Here is a 22,157-nt window from a genome sequence, read left to right on the forward strand (position 1 = left end):
TAATGGGTTTCAGGAAAAAATAATATATTTCCGTTCTTAGCCAGTCATTTTTATCAAAGTAAACTGTTATCATTTATAGAAAAAAAAACAATCGTCACTTCTTTTTTTTCTACAATGGCACTTTTACGCTGTCGACAATGATAATAGCACATTTAATGAAATAATGTACCAAGTGAAGCGGGCATTAAGCTCATCTACGGACCTGATCGGTATTCAGGCTGGGTCCAGGTCAAGCTTACAAGTGGCAGTAGAAATATTCTGATCCCATAAGTCAACGACTTCACACTTTATGATTAATATTACTCCAAACATTTAACACTTCCGATTGTGAGATGATTGACCATGGCAATATTGCCTCATCCGTAACCTGTTATTAGGCGGTTGAGGCTTAGCCAAGAAGGCCAAGTTGGAGCTGGAAGCGAGGGACTCCCTTGGGCTGGAGAATAGTATAGATGGAGTGTTTTGGAAGTGGTTTGACCACTTAGTCATCCTTTGGTTGTGAAAGCCATACAAACAATATGACAGCAGGACACTCACTAAGGTTTGCTTTGCAGCTGATAACATCCCTTCATATCTCATGTTTTCAGAAGCTAGAAACCTATTATATGACTCTTAAATTCTGAATGTTATTCAATAGTGATATGGGCTAGATGGAAGAAGAGCTGCATGGTTGTTTTACTGCACCGAATTCCCATCTTTAGGCACTAACATTTTGAAAAACCTTGATTTGAAAGGTGTATGGCTTATGCCTTAGCTCGTAATCTCGTAAATTTTGAACATGAATATAAGGAAGACAAATTAACTGATTCCAATAATGAACATAATTCTGATGTTAACATGAACATTTAAATAAGGCCATTGTAAAATGGAGTGTGTTTACGGCTCGTACGCGGACCTGATCAGTACACAGGCTGGGTAGAGGTCAACAAGGCAAATGGCGCTTTAAAAAATTGGACAACGCCAATATAAGACCAACATTAAATGTTACGTTGTTCTACTCAATACTATTGTTCACCTGCTAGCACACATTCTCATTCGCTCTCAAATTTATTTCTCTCTCTGACGAAACAACATACCATGATGGCATTTAACGTGTGTGGTATTTAAGTTGAAGGAATACAATTCATTAAACACTTATCTATGTAAGAACGGGCAATACGCAGCTCCTTTACCTCATCATTAACATAAATAGTTTGATATAGGTTTATCCTCCCAACTTCTTGAAATTATCAACTAAGTAAACATTTTTGTTCTCAATTTCGTGCGAAATTGAATGAAGGCGTAGATGAACATTCAGAAGTTTGGTTTTTCTCATTCAATTTGGTTTTAAGGAGAATACGATTGCATTCAGCAGCTGCAATTTGAGCATTCAATATAGATGTTAACATTACTCTTTCAGTCACATTCGGCGCAAAAAATGACGAATACGCACTTAGAATTGTATTGAAACACGCCTAAATTTGAATATAAACATAATTGATTTCAGTGACACCAAATTATATTAGGTGAACAAAGGTTAGAATTGAAGCATGCAACCAACAAGCAGCCTAAATTTGAGGGAACTTAGAATCAGGCAAGGAAACATAATACAAAAACTTGTTTTAAGGGAAAGACTTTGCATATCGTTATCGCAAGATAGCTTAAATGACTGCTATCGTCTGTCAGTTGGAAACATTTTAAATCAATTTGAAGATGTTATAGAACAAAACAGGTGTTTGATCTAATGTATTTTCATTGTTATATATGCTTTCCAGGCAAATTAAGAGACAAAATATACAAACGGATTAACAAATATCCTCGACTAGTGCCTAATGAAATCCAGATGGAACTGAGTTACTGTCTCAATACATAATCAATGAATTAGATATTAATCATAATTAAATGTGTTGTTCTCCAAAACAATTTTAAAGATCATATTTCCTTTTGAACTAAAAAAAAGTACCCCAACGCATTTGTTTTCTTCTGCAAAGCTTTAAATGGATTTGGAATATATAATAAAATACAAGTGATGCAGGAATGCGGCTCGTCGGCGGACCTGATCAGTATTCAGACCTCATAGAGATCAGTATCGTGGTGAGCTGTTCTTTTTGGCGGAATGCACGCGTTAATTTCTCCTAAAAACCAAATAATATAAGATACCACAAACCATGTGAGCTATTTTTGTTTGAAAAGAAATGGGAAGGGAGATTATAGATTGATGTATCTGATCGGTAATGTTTTATATCAATATATGCTCATATAACTTGTTAAACTTTATTTGTTGTCGTTTAATAAACAAATATTTTGATAAATGGACAATTTATTTATTCTTGTCCACAAATATGATAATATTGTTTTCTTACGGCAATACCGGACAATTTAAGAAATCAGGATGACGAAGAAGTACAATATAAACCCATACATTAATTAACATTCAATCAAACTAGAACCTAAGGAAAGTACATTTACTATAGTCTACTAAGGTTTGTATTCATCTTCTCAAACTTCTTTTCTTATTAAAACATACATTACCTACTACTTCATCTTCTCTTCCTCCATTTCCTTGTTCAATTTCTATCTATCATCTTGATCATTTAGGGTAGTTATATTTTTGTTTTACATTTTTACTTCCTCTATACTGTCGATATATTTATGAGTTGAACGAGACGTTAGGTATGTCGAACATTCGTGAGCTATCAAATGATGTTGGATTTATAGCATGAAACTTCTTCTTTTAATACCATATATTGTGTTCTATGTAACGCAAAACATGAATAACAAGAATGCGCGTGTGCATGTGGGTGTGTGTGTGTGTGTGTGTGTATATAAGCTCGCTGGTGACGATATATTCTTGAATGAGCACCCCGTACACTATGACCCTCATGTTCAAATATCGTTAAGAATGGTGAAACTTCCAAGTCTGCTCATCTACTTTAAACAAAAATCCGAAAATCCGAAAATCGCATTCCACAAACTAGGTGAGACATTTGACTAAAATTTTAAGAACAGTTCCGTGACAAACATCTTTAAACTCTTAGAAATTATACGAAAACGTGGAGTTAATATAATGTTCTGCTTAATTAGATCAGTGTTACTCCCTTCTACCACCTTCGTTCGTATTATTGTGGCAGGAGCAGTGATTTTAACTCGTTGTATGCCGATCAATATAGTCCAATATGCCAGCATTGTACTTTTAAGGGTTATTGTTTGAATCATTTCAAGTTTGTTTCTAAATGTCTGGCGTAAAGCGACTACATAGAGAACATAGATAAATGGTTATTTTCTTTAGCAAGTTATTCTAACTTTGTCAAATGAAATACAACTTTAGCAATTTAAGATTATGGGAAAACAAAGACTGACTCATGTATCTTATATTGGCAGGAAAGACACTGGACATTTCGAAACGAATAGTGGTCAATTTGGTTCTTGGACATAATATATATATATATATATAAATATATATATATGTATGGCAGAATGATGTTGATATAAATCAGCATATCCCGAACATTTGTCTACAATTTGGTTTTTGAATCAGATTTATGATAAAACTACATTACCACCACAATTACTATGACCCAGGTGTCTAGCTGTGCTTACTAACTTTGACACAGCAAATCTGCACGTTTACTCCATACTCATCCAAATTCCAAACATATATCATATGCCACAAACAAGGTGAGACGTTTGACAGAGATACATTTAGATAGATTACTTACAAGCATACACCTGCTTTCTTAGCAGTCAGGTAAAACAAATAACAAACCAAACACTGGACAGAAATAAAAACATCCACACAAACGTTCGTTCTATGCAATTTATCAAATTGAAATTGGTGAATAGCACATCGCCAGTCGTTTAATCAACGTTTGAAAACCGATACCTCCGTAGAAGAAGTAAGCAATATAGACAGGGAGGCTGAAGAATAAAGTGTGTATTAAAGCCATGCTGTATTAAAAGCAGTTCACCAACATTCCCTTTATAGACAGATCAGAATAAGCAACAATCAAATGGCTGTTCCTTACTTTCCTAAAGAGCTTTAATTCATGATTCAATACAACTTTTGTACACAAAAAGAAGGGCAATTATACAAATAATGCTGCTAATTTAAATCCATTTGGTATATAGAAAACATTACCGTAAGCAGAATTACAAAGGAGACAAAACATACTAAAATATCCATCCCTTCCCAATAAACACATTTGATTAAATATCACATAAGACCCAAGCAAATACTGATATGCTACAAACTAGGTAATGCGTTTAACTGGAAGTTTCTTTCCTCACGTACCCCCTTCCCAGCAGTAACGTCCAGAAGACAATTGTTATTAATGATTACCGTCTACAACCCTTTTCAAGGGATCCATATTGAATTAAATCCAAAAGAAGAATCATCAAAATAACGTCGAAGTATTTTCCATTATTCTTAAATTTCGAAGTTTCATTATCCGCAACAAATAGTTTGTCACTGCATTACATTGGGTGAGATACTCTCAAATTGCAATGTACAATTTTGTTCTTGTTAAGAAATAACGAAACAAAATCATTTTAAAATAATTGATTATGACCTTCCTCACAGGTTCAATTCCTTGCAGCGCCCCGTACATTCCCGCACACGCACATGTTACAAATCCTCGTCTCAACTACAACTTTGGTGCCAAAATTACCGTGACGTGCAATGCCAGTTCTGATACCTTCAACCTTCAGTGTCATAACAAAGGGCTTTGGAGTGGACCGATTGTATCCTGCCCTGAATCGACCGCAAGGGGTAAGATAATATTCCAATCCGTACCCGTTTCAGGATCACTTTGCTTCTATTAAGATTTGAATCTAAAAAATGCATCAAAACCCCTAACACTCAGTCAGGTGTACGATGCGTGAATATGTTCGTCCCATTACGAAACGTTCTGAACGGAATAATTCGCTCTGTTCATAAACACATATCCATAGTCCAACTCAATTACCCGAATGAATCCTGAGCTGGTAAGACACTGTAAACTCGCAATGTCAGTGAAGCTGATGGGCACTAATTGCCAAATGATAGTGCTGAATTTGTTGCATACGTGATTGCTTCTTTTGTTCTTTAGTCAGTATATATTTTCTTGTTGCACTTAATTTCGTGAAAAGTATTCGCAATTTGGTGAAAGTAAAACATATTGTTTTCGTTTAGTTTAGTTTACACAATCCGCAAAACTAGGGGTTCAGACATAAATTAGAAATTGTAGGCATTTAGTACAGTTGTGAAGCAAGTAACTTATAATTTGTTTCCCTCAACTCTAGCTCTTCCTACGAACTGTAATGCTCCTTCAGTCCCGAGATACTCAACGCTCGAAACCCTTAGCCCGAATTATAACCTTGGAGACAGTGTGACATTCCGATGTGACAATACCACCATTCAACCGTTTAGTCTTCTTTGTGAAAACACTGGGTTATGGAGTGGACCAATGCAGACGTGCCCGCCACCTGTCTCAGGTATCTATTACATATGTGTATCCATTATTATTATTGCCACAGACGGTACATAAATACGGGACTCCGATAAGAGTCAAGTTTGCGAGTTTTTTTTCTTTCTTCAATTTCGATCACTTTAGATCATAAACATTGACAACGACTGAAATATATCAATAAATATGCTGACTTGTAGTTAGTTATATGCTGCATTGCGGTTTTTAAAGAAGTGAACAATATAACGACATATATGTGCATTTGTATCTGAAACTTATCCCCCTGACAGGAAAAGTTCGACTGGCTTTCGTCATATGAGATCCCTATTAGATTCAGGAAAAAGTGCCCGTTACTGTGCTAATTGTAATTGTTCAATTTCCAAACAGAGTTTAACGAACAACAATCCAATTGCCCAAACTGCTAGAAAATACAAATAGTATGGGGCTCGGCACGTTACTAAAGATCCGACTTATTATCAGGTAACATTTTGATGTGGCTTATTATCGGAATGTTAGATCGATCAACACTTGTGATTATTAAGGCTATATCTAGACGAAGCATTATATAGAGATAGGTGTTAATAGTTCAAGTTAGGAGGTCCAGTACGGTAAGAGTTTGATCGCTGCGGTATTGGTTGTAAAACTATTCGGCATTATCCATTATTGTAGCATGTACATTATGGTATTAATAAGTCAGCTCCTAGTTGAATCTGTAGATATTGATCATACCTTTCTCTGTCTAAACTCCTAATGCTATATTATTAACCATACGTATGCATTTCCATTCACAGCCCCTACACGATGCACTAGTCCATATATCCCAAAGTATGCATCAGCTGAAAACGTTCGTTTGGTCTACAGCATCGGTGAGAGTGTAACAATCACCTGTGACAGCGGAACAGACAGGTCGTTTACCCTTCAGTGCAAAGCAGATGGGTTTTGGACGGGTGGTTTTCATTCTTGCCCACCGCCGTTAGAAGGTTAGCTTTATTTATGAGTTATTTATTTACCAAGCCATCAATATTAAAAAAAACGTGTAAATAATACCTAAGCCCAAACGCACACACGTATTTAATTAACTGTATAGATTGATGTTGTTCTTGGTTGTGGTACAAAAAAAACGATAGCATCCAACCACTTAATTTTGTCTGTGTTATCACTCATTTACATCATTCTTTGTTTCTCCTGTTTACGTCCAGAGATATACTCAAATAAGTTTTAAAGTAAGTAAATGTTTGATGTACCAACTATCATCTTTATTTGATTTTTTGTACAGCTCCGGATAAGTGCAGTGCCCCTTACGTTTCACGATATGCAACCATTATAAACATGCAACTAAATTATGACTACGGTGACAGTATTACTGTTACATGTGACAATAGCAGTGCTCGGTTTTACCTTCAGTGTGACGCGAAAGGTCGATGGAGAGGGCAGGACGTTTCTTGTCCCGTACCTACCCTAGGTAAGACTTTTTTTAATTCTTAATTTATTTGATTTGAATATGATTTGACTAATTGTTTTTGTCTGAAACTCCCCCCCCCCCCCCCCCAATTTCGACTAGCTTTCGCAATCTACGAGCCCAATATTCATGGCCGTGATGGTAAAGGGGGATAGCAGAAAAATGAAATAAGATCCAGGGAAAAATGCCATTTTCTGAGCGAATAAGATTTGATTTCCAGTAGAGTTTGAACAACAACAATAGACATAGATGTTAATATTTAAAGCTAGGAGGTCCAGTACTTAGGGATGGAGATTGATTGCTGCAGTATTGGTTGTAACACTGTTTGACATTATTTATAATTCTATCACGTTCATGTGGTATCTGTAAAAGAGGTTAAAATTGTATATTTAATCATACCTTTCTCTGTCTAAACTGCTTATGATTTTTTAATAAACATAAGTATGCGTTTCCATTCACAGCCCCTACACGGTGCACTAGTCCATACATCCCAAAGTATGCATCAGCTGAAAACGTACGTTTGGCCTACAGCATCGGTGAGAGTGTAACAATCACCTGTGACAGCAACACAGACAGGTCGTTTACCCTTCAGTGCGACTCAGATGGGTTTTGGACGGGTAGCGTTTCTACTTGCTCACCGCCCGTAGAAGGTTAGCTATACATATTATTAATTAACAATTAATTCATTTATCTACCTATAGTTATCAATTGTAAAGAACTTGTAAATAATACCTAATATATAGAGCACATATGACCCTACGCACACACGAATATAATGAACTGTGCAGTTGTTGTTGTTCGTAATTGTGGTAAAAAAAATTAGCATTGAAACACTTAATTTTGTCTGTGTTATCACTCAACAGCATTATAGTTTATTTTCCCTTTTATGTCCAAAGATATATTCAAATTACATTTCAAGTAGATAAATGTTTGTTGTACCAACTATCAACTTTACTTGATTTTCTTTACAGTTCCGGATAAGTGCAGTGCCCCTTACGTTCCAAGATATGCATCCATCCAAGGCCTGCAACTGAATTATGACTATGGTGACAGCATTACCGTGACATGTGACAATAGCAGTGATCGGTTTAACCTTCAGTGTGACACGAAAGGTCGATGGAACGGACATGTAGTGTCATGTCCTGTACCTACCCCAGGTTAGACTTTTAATTGTATTTTTTTTTTTGTATTCAATGTTTCTCCCTGAACCCCCCCCCCCCCCTTTCGACTGGCTTTCGCAATATATGAGCCATCAATTAATGGTCATGATGAAAGAGGAAGATAAATTAAATCTTCATATTAGATCCAGGGAAAAGTAACTGTGCAAATTATAAAAGTTCACATTTCCAAAAAGGGTTTAACCAACGACAATTTAATTGCCCAATATGTTATGACATTAACAGAGAAACTGGTTTGGCACGTAACTCAAGACCCGACTTATTATCAGGTAACATTTTGAACTGGGCTTAACATGAGAACTTCGGATATATCGTCACTTGTGATTATAACTAAGGCTATCTCGAGACGAAGAATTTATAGAGATAGGTATTGATAGTTAAAGTTAGGAGGTCCAGTACGTAAGGTTCGAGATTGATTGCTGCGATATTTGTCGTAAAGGTATTCGACATTATCCATAATTGTAGCATGTGCATCATGGTATCAATAAGTCAGCTCCTACTTTAAACTGTAGATATTGATCAAACTTTCTCTGTCTAAACTACAAATGTTTTTTTTTTGTTAAATTAACATACGTTTTTTATTTCCATTCACAGCCCCTATACGATGCACTAGTCCATACATCCCAAAGTACGCATCAGCTGAAAACATACGTTTCGTCTACAGCCTCGGTGAGAGTGTAACAATCACCTGTGACAGCAACACAGACAGGTCGTTTACTCTTCAGTGCAACCCAGATGGGTTTTGGACGGGTAGTGTCCTTTCTTGCACACAGCCGATAGAAGGTTAGCTTTATTTATTATTCATCTATTCATTAATTATTATTCATTTATTTACCCACCTATCTATTGTCCAAAACCTTTAACTCATAGCCTGCCATGAGGCTGCGTGCACGCTATTGTTACGCTGCTTCTTGCATGCTAGCAAACATTCGTAATAGCAGTTATTGTTCATGCCTATTGGACTGTGCCTAGTGCTTTGCACGCTCTATTGTTAGTACCATCGCGTTAATCCGATTATCTCGTTATAAATCTGGCACTGGGGGGATTAGCCCTGTGGCAGGATAAGAGTTAAATATCAAAGAACATATATAACCCCATTGATCCTACGCGCATACGTAAATAATGAGCCTAACACTTGGCGTTGTTAGTGGTTGTAGTCAAAATAAGATTCAATCCAACCACTTCATTGTTTTCTGTTATCACTCAACAACATTATTCTTAGTTTCTCCTGTTTACGTCCGTAGATATAATAAAATAACATTTCAAGTAGATAAATGTTTGTTGTACCAACTATCATCTTTATTTGATTTTCTGTACAGCTCCGGAGAATTGCAGTGCCCCTTACGTTTCACGATATGCAACCATTCAAAACCTGCAACTGAATTATGACTACGGTGCCAGTATTACTGTTACATGTGACAGCAGCACTGCTCAGTTTAACCTTCGGTGTGACACGAAAGGTCGATGGCGTGGCCAGGAAGTTTCTTGTCCCGTACCTATCCCAGGTAACCCTTTTTATTTTTTAATTTGATTTGATTTGATTCATTGTTTTTGTCTGAACCCCCCCCCCCCCCCCCAAAAAAAAAAAAAAAAAAAAAAAAAATGTCCACTGGCTTTCGCACTATACGAGCCCAGTCGTGAAGGTGTAATATTTTTTTTACCCCAATTTTTGGAATAATTTTGACAATGATATATTCTAGGTTTATTGGGAATAAATCTTTGTCAAGATCATTCCATAAATTTGGTTAACGAAAATTATTCCATCTTTATGACCAACAATGTACATTATGGTATCTATAAATCAGCTCCTAACTTGTTGATATTGATCATAACGTTCTCTGTCTAAACTGCTTATGATTTTGTAATAAACATACGTATGCGTTTCCATTCACAGCCCCTACACGGTGCACTAGTCCATACATCCCAAAGTATGCATCAGCTGAAAACATACGTTTGGCCTACATCATCGGTGAGAGTGTAACAATCACCTGTGACAGCAATACAGACAGGTCGTTTACCCTTCAGTGCGACTCAGATGGGTTTTGGACGGGTAGCGTTTCTACTTGCTCACCGCCGATAGAAGGTTAGGTTAATGTCTTATTAATTAATCATTAATCATTATTCAATGATCCACCCACCTATCATCTGCTAACTTGTAAATAAATACATAATATTTAGCACCCCAATCCTCCTACGCGTTCACGTGTATATTTTTTGTCGGTGGTGGTTGTGGTCAACAGATTATTTCAGGAAACCTCTCAATTGTTTTCCTTTTACCACTCAGCAGCACCCGTTTAACCCCGTTTACGCTTAGGGAAAAATCAGATAATACTCAAAAGTAGATAAATGTCTGTTGTACCAACCATCATCTGTACTTGATTTTCTTTACAGTTCCGGAGAAATGCAGTGCCCCTTACGTTTCAAGATATGCAACCATTCAAAACCTGCAACTGAATTATGACTATGATGACAGCATTACCGTGACATGTGACAGCAGCACTGCTCAGTTTACTCTTCGGTGTCGCACGAAAGGTCAATGGACAGGCCAAGTGGTGTCCTGTCCTAGACCTCCGCAATGTAAGACTTTCAATTTTGATTTGATTGCATTCACTTACCCCCCCCCCCCTCCGAATTCGACCGCTTTTCTCATTATACAAGCCCCAGATCAATGGTCATGATGGTGGGGATATATAGAATGAATCTGAAATTAGATCCAGGGAACACTGACAGGTGCTGTACCAATTGTGAGAGTTTACAATTTAAAAAAGAGTTTGACCAACACAAATAAAATTGTCCCAAATGCCTGATGTATCTATAACAAAATAACATTTAACCATACTATAAAGGACATATTTTTAGAAATTGAATAATTATGTATGTATGTGTGTGGGATCCTAACAAATATTATTGATGTCTGTATATTTTGTTATAACTACACAATCAACATGGCCATGTATATGTATCAATATCCTTGTCTAAGCATTGATACATTTTGTATACTTAATTATCGGGGGAAAATAAGACGATCTATCATTTTACCTGGGACAGACTGCGATTTAATTGAGGTGTTGTCATTGTGAATAATTGATGAGAATACCTGCTGAGGAGCTGGAAATAATGCTCAATATAATAAGGGCAATATTATGTGTAAGGTGCTTCACAGATGTGTATAGTGTTGACTTCACATTTTTATTCTAATATCATCGTTGTCTGTGCTAGACTAGGCTTAACAATGCTATTGACAGTTGTATATTTTTTTTCGTTATATTACTGATGCTGTCTTTACTATTACCTGATTATTTATTCATGTTCTTATGCTACATACGTGTTTTCCTTGTTGCATCGAACCTCACCCTCCAATGACTTTATGTAACATTTTACGATCAGCTCCATCTCAATGCAGTGCTCCTGTTATTCCAAGACATTCTACCATTGCATTCTACCGAATAACCTACAACCCAGGTGATGACGTGATTGTAACTTGTGATGCAAGCAACGATCGTTTTACCCTCCATTGTAACAACAGTGGAATTTGGAGTGGACCGGAAATGTCTTGCCAAGAACCAGCCAAACGTAAGATATTTGATTTTTATCTGACTAATTTGGCAATGTGATCGGTTTACTTTAACTTAAAATTAATTAAATGCAGGACAGGTTATATTTTTCTGCATCAGGTCATATGCAGAAGAAGATCGTCTTTTTAAAATGTTAATTTGATAACTCGCACATGGGATAAATTATGCGAATTTTTTTTATCGAGTATCAACACATATTGATAGAGTAATATAATCGGTACCAAGCCACTTTCATGCAAAACATTCAACGTTTTAAAGTAAGTCCGACGGCTCAATATTGTGATGGCTGTTCCAAAGTACTGTTACTACAAAGGTTTGATCTTTTGTATCAATGCCAACAATGCTATATGGATTATAAACTTAAAAAATAGAGATGGTTTGTAATTGCAACTGTGGAATAGATTCATAATTGCCATTTGTATTGTCCCTATAATTAACTTAATAATTTTAGAATTACAAACATTGAGATTAACGTAATTTTTTTTATATTTATAATCATGCACCTTATTTCATATTGAGAATTGCAAAATTTCAACAAAATTATGAGCCGTCAGACTACAAATCTTTGAGAATAACAAATCCTCGCAAATTTAAAACCTTCGGAGTAACACACAATCGTGAAAGTGACCCCAAGGCTTGACATTGCAAGTTAGTGTATTCGGAATTCATTAGATTCTCCTCTTTCATTTGATGCAACTCATATAATGCATATTTCACGCTTGAGTGATTAAAATGAATTTGAAGAGAGGAAACCAACATGTCATTTGGCGCACGGTATCTGAATTTCTAGGAGAAAATCACATTTCTAGAAGGTTGAATTTCTTTCCTTTTATATGACACCTTAATCAGAAAAAATGAGCAAGGAATGACAAAGTTCTGTTTGTTTAAAGTAGTGCTTGCATTTCCATAATTTTATCAAACATATTTGTTTTCACTAGCTGCCTACAAAGGACTTAACTCCGTTTCGTTGACAATCAGCCGTAGACGAAAGACTTCATGCATGGCTGATTGCCAACGAAACGGAGTTAAGTATGTTGTCAATGTTGCTTGTTACTACGGCGGGCAGCTAGTGGAAACGAGTTCGTTCGAAAAAAATTATGGAAATGCAAGTACTACCTTAATCAAACAGAACTGTGTTATTCCTTGCTCATTTTTCCTGATTGAGGTGTCAAATGAAAGGCGGAAACTCAACTTTCTAGAAATGTGATTTTTTTTTTTGAAGTTCAGTTACGGTCCGCCAAATGACATTTTGGTTTCCATTATCTTTAAATTCATTTTAATCACTCATGCGTGAAATATGCATTATTTGAGTTGCATCAACCGAAAGAGGAGGACCTAATCTTTCCAAATATGTGTCATTTATTAATAATAAATATTGTTAAGTTATGATAAACATCGATAATTCTCGGTTTCATTTTTTTTTTTTTTTTTTTTTTTTTGGGGGGGGACGCACTGTATAATGTGATGTTTTATTTTGAGGTTTTAGTGGTTTCAGTTTTTATTTTTTTCTTCTTCTATCCCCAAAATGCTGTGAATATGACAGCTCCAACACTGTGCAGTGCACCTTATATTCCGAGATATTCTTCGATTGAAAGTCATCATTTGAACTACAATTACGATGACACAGTGACAGTGACATGTGACACGAACAATGATCAATTTACCATGCGGTGTCAGGCAAGTGGATTATGGGATGGCCCTGATATATCCTGTGCAGCACCTACATTGCCGGTAATACCAGCTCCATGTAAGTAAATATATTTTGGGTATTGTATCTGAAATCTTTTCTTTCTTATACTCCCTTGTTTCCACCATCACCATCGCCATCATCATCATGTTCTTCTTCATTATCACCACTACCATAACCATAACCCTGGCATAAATGGGGCCCGGGGAAATATAACAATATAAATATAAAAGTAATATAAACACGCACTGAGATGAACGCACATCTTGCGCTCAATCCGTTACAATAATCACTGATATCTAGAATAACATTTTTTTTTCCAGAGAACCTGATATTTTGTTAAACAAAAATACAAAGTACATATAAAACTCAATCCTGTTTTATAACTTTAACTGTTTTTCATTACAGTTTCTTTCCTTTTTTCTCTTTTCATCTCTTCGATTTCCAGAATCTGATTTCCCTTTGCACACCTAAACCTACAAACTTTCTTCAACATAAAATCTTACCACCTATTAATTTTATTCCATTGTCCATATGACAAGGACGAATAGTTTTGACCGTGATTAGTAGCATTTGTGGATTTAAAGCAAATTTTTAAATATAAATATTGTTTTCCTTTTATGTGTTGGTGTCCCAAACTTAAAAACGCTTGAATTGCCATTACAATGACAATATATAATGTAAATATTTTGAAGACTATTGGTTCTGTGTGATTAATAAACTTGTATTTACTGAGCAGAGTCGTACAGGTATTTCTGAGAGAGGTTTAAATATCACCTGTTCAATACGTGTATGTATTATTTCACTCATTAATTATTTTAAGAACGTCACAAATTTAAATATCCTAAAGAATTCCAAAAATGTGAACCAACGCTTCCCATTATTAAAGTATCTCGTGGTCACCATACGATTATTTGCATATATTCTCTCCACAGTTCCTCCATCACATGCCTCATGCAGTGCACCAGCAGTGCCTATTGACTCAACCATTCAGAATCTTCGTCTCTCATACAAAGACGGTGACAGGATGAACGTGACATGTAACGTGGGTTCTGATTGGTTCGACGTATCATGTGACGATGGAATATGGATAGGCCAAAACATAGTTTGCCCTGACCCTCCCAAAGGTAAGCAAAACATACGTTTTAAAAAGCTACCTGTCGTAAAGTCATTGCATGTAATAAAAATGAAGAGGCGTCGTGGTATAGGGCTTCATTCAATTGACTCTCAGTGGAGGGGTTGATGGATCGAATCCCATCCCGCTACTAAAATCCTTTGAACACATTGATGCGCAATCGCCTATTTTTGACAGTGTACATATACATGTAGGTGCCTGACGATTACCGGGACATTAATAATTGCAAGACGAAAACTCAATCATTATTTATTTTTAATAACCATGATTATCTAAAAATGACACGAGGATAAGAGCTAATGTGATAAAGTGCCCTTCAAAAGAGCTTATTATCTATTTGAGTATGTGTGTGTGTGTGTGTGTGTGTGTGTTTATCGGACAGTTTGTAGCGTGCATAATCAAGGCAACTTCGTTTACGATCGAAACAAACAGAGTGAGTCAGAAAAAAATGTCCCACCTTGTAAAAGTTATATTGTTTGAAGTGTGAATAATTATTCATGGGTTTCATGATACGTCTTGATAGAGTTATCATCCTAGTACATTAAGGTACCCTTTTTATCTGAATCTCTGCATGCATGAGTGAACATCAGCCAACCTTTACAAGACTGCCGGATCTTACTTGCGCCAAGTTACTTGGTGAGGAATAAAACAGTGCATTGAACAAAGACAGTCAGACAAACACAAATATATACACTTTTTTTTTTTTTTTTTTTACAATTTTGTTTTATTTCTCCAGATGTGTAATACAAACCATGACATACAATTGAATAAAATAAACGTGTTCAATATTGATGCTTTGACATAAACATAATTAAACACAAACTTATTTGCAGTATAAGGACAGTATAAGGACAGCGCAAACACACACACTCACGTACACACACACACACGCACACAGATGAGCGTTCCATTCTCGACAAGGCCCACCCAAACTGTTACTTTTTATCGGGAAATCTTGTTCTTGTACGAAAAGTTGAGTGGCCGCTGTCCTCTTGGTGCGTATTGGCGGATGCTGTGCTTCAGGACGATGATGATGATAGTGATGATGTTGATGAAGATTAAGATGATGATAATGATGATGATGACATGATGGTGGTAGTGAACGTGTACTAAAGGATGCCACTTAAACATTCAGCGATCCTGATAGAAAAATAAATGCTTAATCAGAAAAGGGGAAATTGTGAAACAATTCTCACCGTGTGTGTTGTGTGTATGAGCGAGTGTGCGTGTGCGTGGATGCGTTTGTGTGCGTATGTGCGTGTATGTGTGTGTGTGTTTGCGTGTATATGCGTGTGTGTGTGCGTGTCTGTCTGACTGTCTCTGTTCAATGCACTGTTTTATTCTTCACCCAGTAACTTGACGCAAGTGAGATCTGGCAATTTGTAAAGATTGTCTGGTGTTCACTCATACATGCAGATATTCAAATGAAAATGGCACCTGAGTGTACGTGGACGATAACTCTATCAAGACATATCATGAGTCACTTTGTAGTTCCCATTTTCAATCATCAAATATTTGCACTTTTTGGGGCAACTACAAGCGCTCGAAAGAAGCTTCCCTGAATTATTTGTCTGCTCTAATCATTGAAGAGTCTTGGGAGAAGTCTTTGATTTTAAATATTTTACAATTTTCTTTTTGTGTACACGTATACCCTAATCGCAATAAATCAGTATGTTGTAATGTTTAAATACTTCATTTGCAGAATGCAATCCACCAATCATCCCCGTCGTTTCATTCATGGAAAATGTTAAGCCTCGGTACAAGATTGGTGACCAAGTCAACATCACATGTAACGACGACTCTGATTGGTTCGCTTGGGAATGTCACACAGATGGCTTGTGGCGAGGGAATTCCGTCCAGTGCTCAACTGATTGTCCTCCGCCCGGAGGTTATTATACACTTTGAAATGTCTGATATAAGGGGATAATGTGGTACCAGACTGATAACAATCTTGTATTCAAGTTATAATAATTATGGTGTAAATGATTATCATCTTAAATTGTAGCATACTAACAGATTAAAAGTAATAAATGTAAACTGGTCCTTTAAATGTAAATATAAGTAATATGAGAGAATGCCTCTCCGCCGCCTCAAATAAGGGAGAGTTTACACTAGCTCTTATGTTGCACAATATATATTTCTCTGTTTAAAGGCCGAGTAAAACAAGGTGATGAATAACAAAAGCCGAAGCATTTTTGACAAAAGATTGGAAAGAAACACAAATTGTAAAGAAAGAAAGGATACTGCTTTTCAAATTAAGCTCATCTCTTTGCAAATTATTAATAAAAGTGTATCAACTTACCTATTTGGGATTGTATTATTATTGTTTATTATTTACCTCCCTACTTATTTTTTCCACGTATCTCTTTCACGCAAAACTTTTTTATGAGCATTTATTTTGTTATATTTTTTATTTTGTTTAACATATTTGACGGGGCTGCTGTAATCATGTAGGGGAATTTGCTGTTTTTTTATTTTTAACGAATATCTGAGAAAAATAAATACAAATATAATAAAGAATATAAGCACATATGTAATAATAATATGTATACAAAGACGAACACGTTTACAAATGCGATTAAAAATACGAAGAAGAATACAAATAGAAATACAAATGTTAATGATGCACAAACAAATGAAATGATGCAAATACAAATACGAATATGAATATAAATACAAATACAAATTCAAAGGAAAATACAAATTAAAAACAAGACAAAAATACAAATACAAATACAAATACAAATTAGATTACGAATAAATATACGCATCCAAATTCAATTACTGAAATTTAATACAAATATATCTGATGATAATTGGTGTTTGCTTATAATCAAATTACTTATATTTACAGGAGGAAAACCTACATTTCCAGAGCGCATTGCATATTCTAAGAGTGAGCAAAGGGGAAGGGATTACTTTATCACCGGTCTTCTGGTTACAGCTGTCATCTTATTCATCCTTGTTCTCATGTGTATGGCTGCGTTTGTTATCTTCACGAGAAAGTAAGTTAATGTTTATTATAATAATCGTATAGAGTGGTGAAGAGTGACGTCGTCAAAAAGCTATTTTTATAATTTCTAAATTTAATTTTCATTTTCTGAAAGAGCATCACAAATAATGTCCGAATGGTTAAAACCAATTGAATATATTTAGTTTTGGCTGAAGTATGACCATCTGAAAAAAATATGGCTCGGTGTAAAAATGTCAGAGGTAAAAATGTCAGAGGTAAAAATGTCAGAGGAAAAAATGTCAGAGGTAAAAATGTCAGAGGTCAAAATTTCAGAGGTCAAAATGTCAGAGGTAAAAATGTCAGAGGAAAAAATGTCAGAGGTCAAAATGTCTGAGGAAAAAATGTCAGAGGTAAAAATGTCAGAGGTAAAAATGTCAGAGGTAAAAACAGTTAGAGGTATAAAATAAAAACAAAAGCATGTGACAAGTTTGTTATGGTTACATCCGGGTTATATATTAGGCTTATCGAAAAAGAACAGCGAGGGATATTCTGCAGTCATTATTTCACCGCTGCTTTATTTTCCACTTTCCCAGTTTAAATTTATTTACCTTTCGGCCCCAAATTGTGACTTTTTGCCCGATTATTGTCGAAGGAAGACGGGGAGGGGGTATTCTTCTTCTGGGGCACGGTGACCCGGCTGCTCTCCCCCTTCCTCTTATATGCTTTGCTATATATCCTTCCGAACAGTGGTCAATGCCTAGGCAGAGCAGCCAGACTAATGGGACATGGTTTCTACTCCGAGTTTCGCGCCTTGCAAGCAGTCATCAGGCAACTGATAGCATTCTTAAAGTACATGGTTATCCTACAACCTTGGTACAAATACCCCTAAAATAAGACTTAACTAATAAAATACAATTGGAATTACTCATGAGTATTCTTATTGTATTGTATTCAGGTATTGTAGTCTTATTGTATTGTATAGCTCTTATTTTGAGCGTATTTGTACCAAGGTTGTAGAGGAATCGTGTACTTTGACGAATGCTATCAGTTGTCTGATGATCGCTTGCAAGGCGTGAAACTCGGAGTAGCAACCATGCATGTCCCATTAGTCTGCCTTATTCAATATTTATATACCGGTATATTATGCTTTTGTATAAGCAAATGGTACTGGTACACTGAGCAAACTTCTGGGGGAAAAGATTTCTAAAATCGAGAAGTTTGGCCATGTTTTATAGGCTGAGTTGTCGCTCCATGGTGTAATCATTAAATAAAAAGAAAAGTCAGTACAGCCCACAAAAAAGGATCAGATATCTATGAACCTCCCCCCCCCCCCCCCACTTCTCCCTTCACTTTTGAAGATAGTTGGACATTTCAATTGCGTGGCAATGACTACTATTATATGTAATTTCCAATAAATGCATATTTCCGACAATTCCACTTTCTTGTGGGCTTGGTATTTTGATACTCTGAAAGTAGGGTCCATGCTGAAACAAAGCAGAAAGCCATGTTATCAGTGCTAACCGCACCATCACATTCCCGAAGTGCGCACGTTGCAATAAAATATTGTCGATTACTATTGCGGTATAAAATAGTCTGGGAAAAAATCAATAAGCAGCTTTGTTACTCCGATACAAAGCAGAAATCCGCCCATGTTACATCAATTAAAGAGAAGGTTGAGTTCTGGGGAAAGGTGAACAATAATGTGTGAGCGTTTGTTATCATTCTTATTATGCAAGTGTGGAAGAACATCAAAGAAAAAAGTTATTCCCTGAAAATCTATTTCAAATGACTTCATATCCCAGATATGACAAGTAACAGCTTTAAAATGAGGCCCGATTTGTACGCCATAAGTTTGTGTAGTCCCATATCAATATCTTTCTGTGTACAGTGCTTGTTACTTTACCAAGACTGGGCCAAAGATTTTATCATTTTGATGACTCCAAAACCTTGCACTACACACCAATACTTACATGTTTATGCTAGATGATCAACCTTTTCTGATTGCTTCCACACCGTTTCTTTCACAATGCATTCGCATGACCAGAACTCAACTTTATCTTTAAATGCCAACCGCACCATCACATTTTAGAGAAGCGTGCGCTTTGCAGAGGTTCGGTTTAAATTACATCGTTATTTATAATTGTCGGAGAGTTTAAAATGGGGATGAGCTTCTGAATCGAGACGGTCTTTTACTTTTTGGAGCGGGTTATTAGTTTTCGGAGCGACTTTTTACTTTTCGTAGCGACTTCTTGATTTTCTTATTCTTACTCCAATTCCTTTGCCGCCATGAGGTGCTAAAGCTTTAGCAGAGTTCGGGGCGACCAGCCCTTATATGTAAATTTTCGTGATTCATCGTGATTATGTAACTATATTGTACTAAATGCACTACTCACTTTAACACTTGACTTTTGTCGAGAATTTCCATTTCTTCGTTTAGACTTTGTACAATATTGCAGGCTGCCACCGGCCAAACCGGTCCGTTTCACAAACATTAACACATCAACCAATTCAATATATAGAAAAGGTTAGACATTCATTATATGCGAGCCTGATCACAACGAAATAAATTTCAAAATCTATTTTCCACATTGTATTATCCTCAGGACATGTACGAAATACAACACACAGCCATTTATAAAATTTACATTATGGAAGAAAGGAATATAATAGACTAGCCCATGCAGTAGCAGTACGTCTCAACATTCTGTGTGATAAAAGTGTTGAGATATTATGACGGCATTCATTTTTTTTGCTTGTACCTCTGACATTTTTACAACTGACATTTTTTCCTCTGACATTTTTACCTCTGACATTTTTACCTCTGACATTTTTTCCTCTGACATTTTTACCTCTGACATTTTTTCCTCTGACATTTTTACCTCTGACATTTTTACCTCTGACATTTTTACCTCTGAAATTTTTTCCTCTGACATTTTTACCTCTGACATTTTTTCCTCTGACATTTTTACCTCTGACATTTTTACCTCTGACATTTTTACCTCTGACATTTTTACCTCTGACATTGTTTCCTTTTGACATTTTTACCTCTGACATTTTTACCTGGCACCAAAAATATATGTCCTATGGGAACTCAGTGTGGTAGTGCTCTGGTTCATAACATTAGGAACCAGAGCACTATAACACTGAGTTCCCATAGAACATTTATTTATTCATAGGGTCATATCTCAGCCAATACTTAATATATTCAATTGGTTTTCGACATTCGAACATTAATTTTGATGGTCTTTTGGAAAATGAAGAAAAAATTGAGAAATTCTAAAAAAAAGATTGTTATGATGGCACAGCTTCGGTACGCTATAATGTCTAGATCTGTACAATAACTTGTTATTATGTTTTCAGTGTATTTTCTCTTTACGTACAACATATATCATGATGAAAATCAACTCTCCGTTGATTCCAGGCATTTAACCGTTTTTACATCAATTACATAATTCTAATTAACTCAGTGTGCTGGGACTTATGGAAGGAGGCTGAACCCCGCCGCTCGCGCTCATAATGTGTAAAACTACCAGTACTTAGGAAAGCGTTTCCTCGCAATCAAGGAATGAGGTGGTTTCGTGGTTGTTAATGCATTTTATATATCATCTTAGAAGGAAAAACAATAACAGCACTAATAAACTCCGGGGGAAAATCCTAACCAACTTTGTTAGATAATTTTTCAAAAGACGTTGACATATTCAGGCAATTTGTGTCTGAGTTATGGTATAGATATATCTTTTAAAAGTAGCTAAACCAACAAAAGTGTTTAATTAGAAACATTATTAAATAAATGAAAATAAAGATATGTTTATAAAATGAAAGAGGGTGTCATTTGAAGGACACTTCTGCAAAGATTTCCCCCCTAAAAGAGCGTTCGAAAACAAATATTCATGAAAAAATACATAATTTGATATTCTTTCATTAATATTCGACTTCAAACATTTACAAATGTTTTACATAATGAATTTAACGGTGCAATTGAAATCTGAATAGTAAATTAAATGGTATTTGAATACAAAATTTGTTTTAATTTCATGTTATAATCTACAGTCGTGGCTATGATCTAGCAACATCATCGAAAGACACCCTTCAAGATGAGAAGGGATCCAGAGGACCTCTTCCCGACGTTCCTGACGGTTATGCCAACTACATTGGGGGTGACCAGTCACTCTATGTCGAACCATACCTCAAACAAAATGAAGATCCCATTCGAAGCTATGAAGTCTACGAAAAACCAACTTGAATACATTACTACCAGTTTTAGATTTAATGAGAACTTCATATAGGAAAACTCGACTCTTGTTTATTAGCCTTCTTTTATACTTATGCTGTTATATTTTGTGTTGTTGTTTTATTCTCATAAATTTTGATTAATCTTTCCTTCAAATGTTAGAAGTTATTTTACGCAGTCATTCCCTGTTTCTCGATAATTTACACGAATATTCACCTATGAAAATGGCATACCATTAATATCCCTCTTCTTTCTCATAATGCATTAATTGATGTCTTGGAATTCACTGAATCCACTAAATATTGTATTGTGACAACGAATTCACGTTTCTGTGAATTTTTTGCATAATTTTTTAAATAAGAATATCCTATGTTTATTATTGAAATAAGTTTAAGACAAGGTTAAACCAGTTCTGCTTTAAGTACAGTATGTAGGAGAGGTGTACATTAAGATGAAACACGCATTTATTAGTTTATTTGAATTTAAATCTAAATTTAAAAAAAAAAAACATCCGTT

General features: G+C 35.7%; 1 protein-coding gene across 1 annotated transcript; it reads left to right on the plus strand.

Moving 5' to 3' along the window:
- The first annotated feature begins 4,563 nt into the window (after positions 1-4,563).
- On the plus strand, positions 4,564-21,653 carry LOC105437427 (sushi, von Willebrand factor type A, EGF and pentraxin domain-containing protein 1-like). The gene is made up of 16 exons (XM_030988329.1): positions 4,564-4,747; positions 5,260-5,451; positions 6,215-6,403; positions 6,700-6,885; positions 7,344-7,532; positions 7,854-8,039; positions 8,655-8,843; positions 9,380-9,565; positions 9,955-10,143; positions 10,452-10,637; positions 11,448-11,633; positions 13,179-13,382; positions 14,258-14,449; positions 16,160-16,345; positions 17,312-17,462; positions 21,461-21,653. Exons 2-16 carry the CDS (start codon positions 5,424-5,426, stop codon positions 21,651-21,653), a joined length of 2,640 nt encoding a protein of 879 aa, XP_030844189.1. The 5' UTR covers positions 4,564-4,747; positions 5,260-5,423.
- The last annotated feature ends 504 nt before the right edge of the window (positions 21,654-22,157 follow it).

Source organism: Strongylocentrotus purpuratus, unplaced genomic scaffold (genome assembly GCF_000002235.5).
Source record: "Strongylocentrotus purpuratus isolate Spur 01 unplaced genomic scaffold, Spur_5.0 spur5_scaffold_17, whole genome shotgun sequence".
Taxonomy (NCBI): Eukaryota; Metazoa; Echinodermata; class Echinoidea; order Camarodonta; family Strongylocentrotidae; genus Strongylocentrotus; species Strongylocentrotus purpuratus.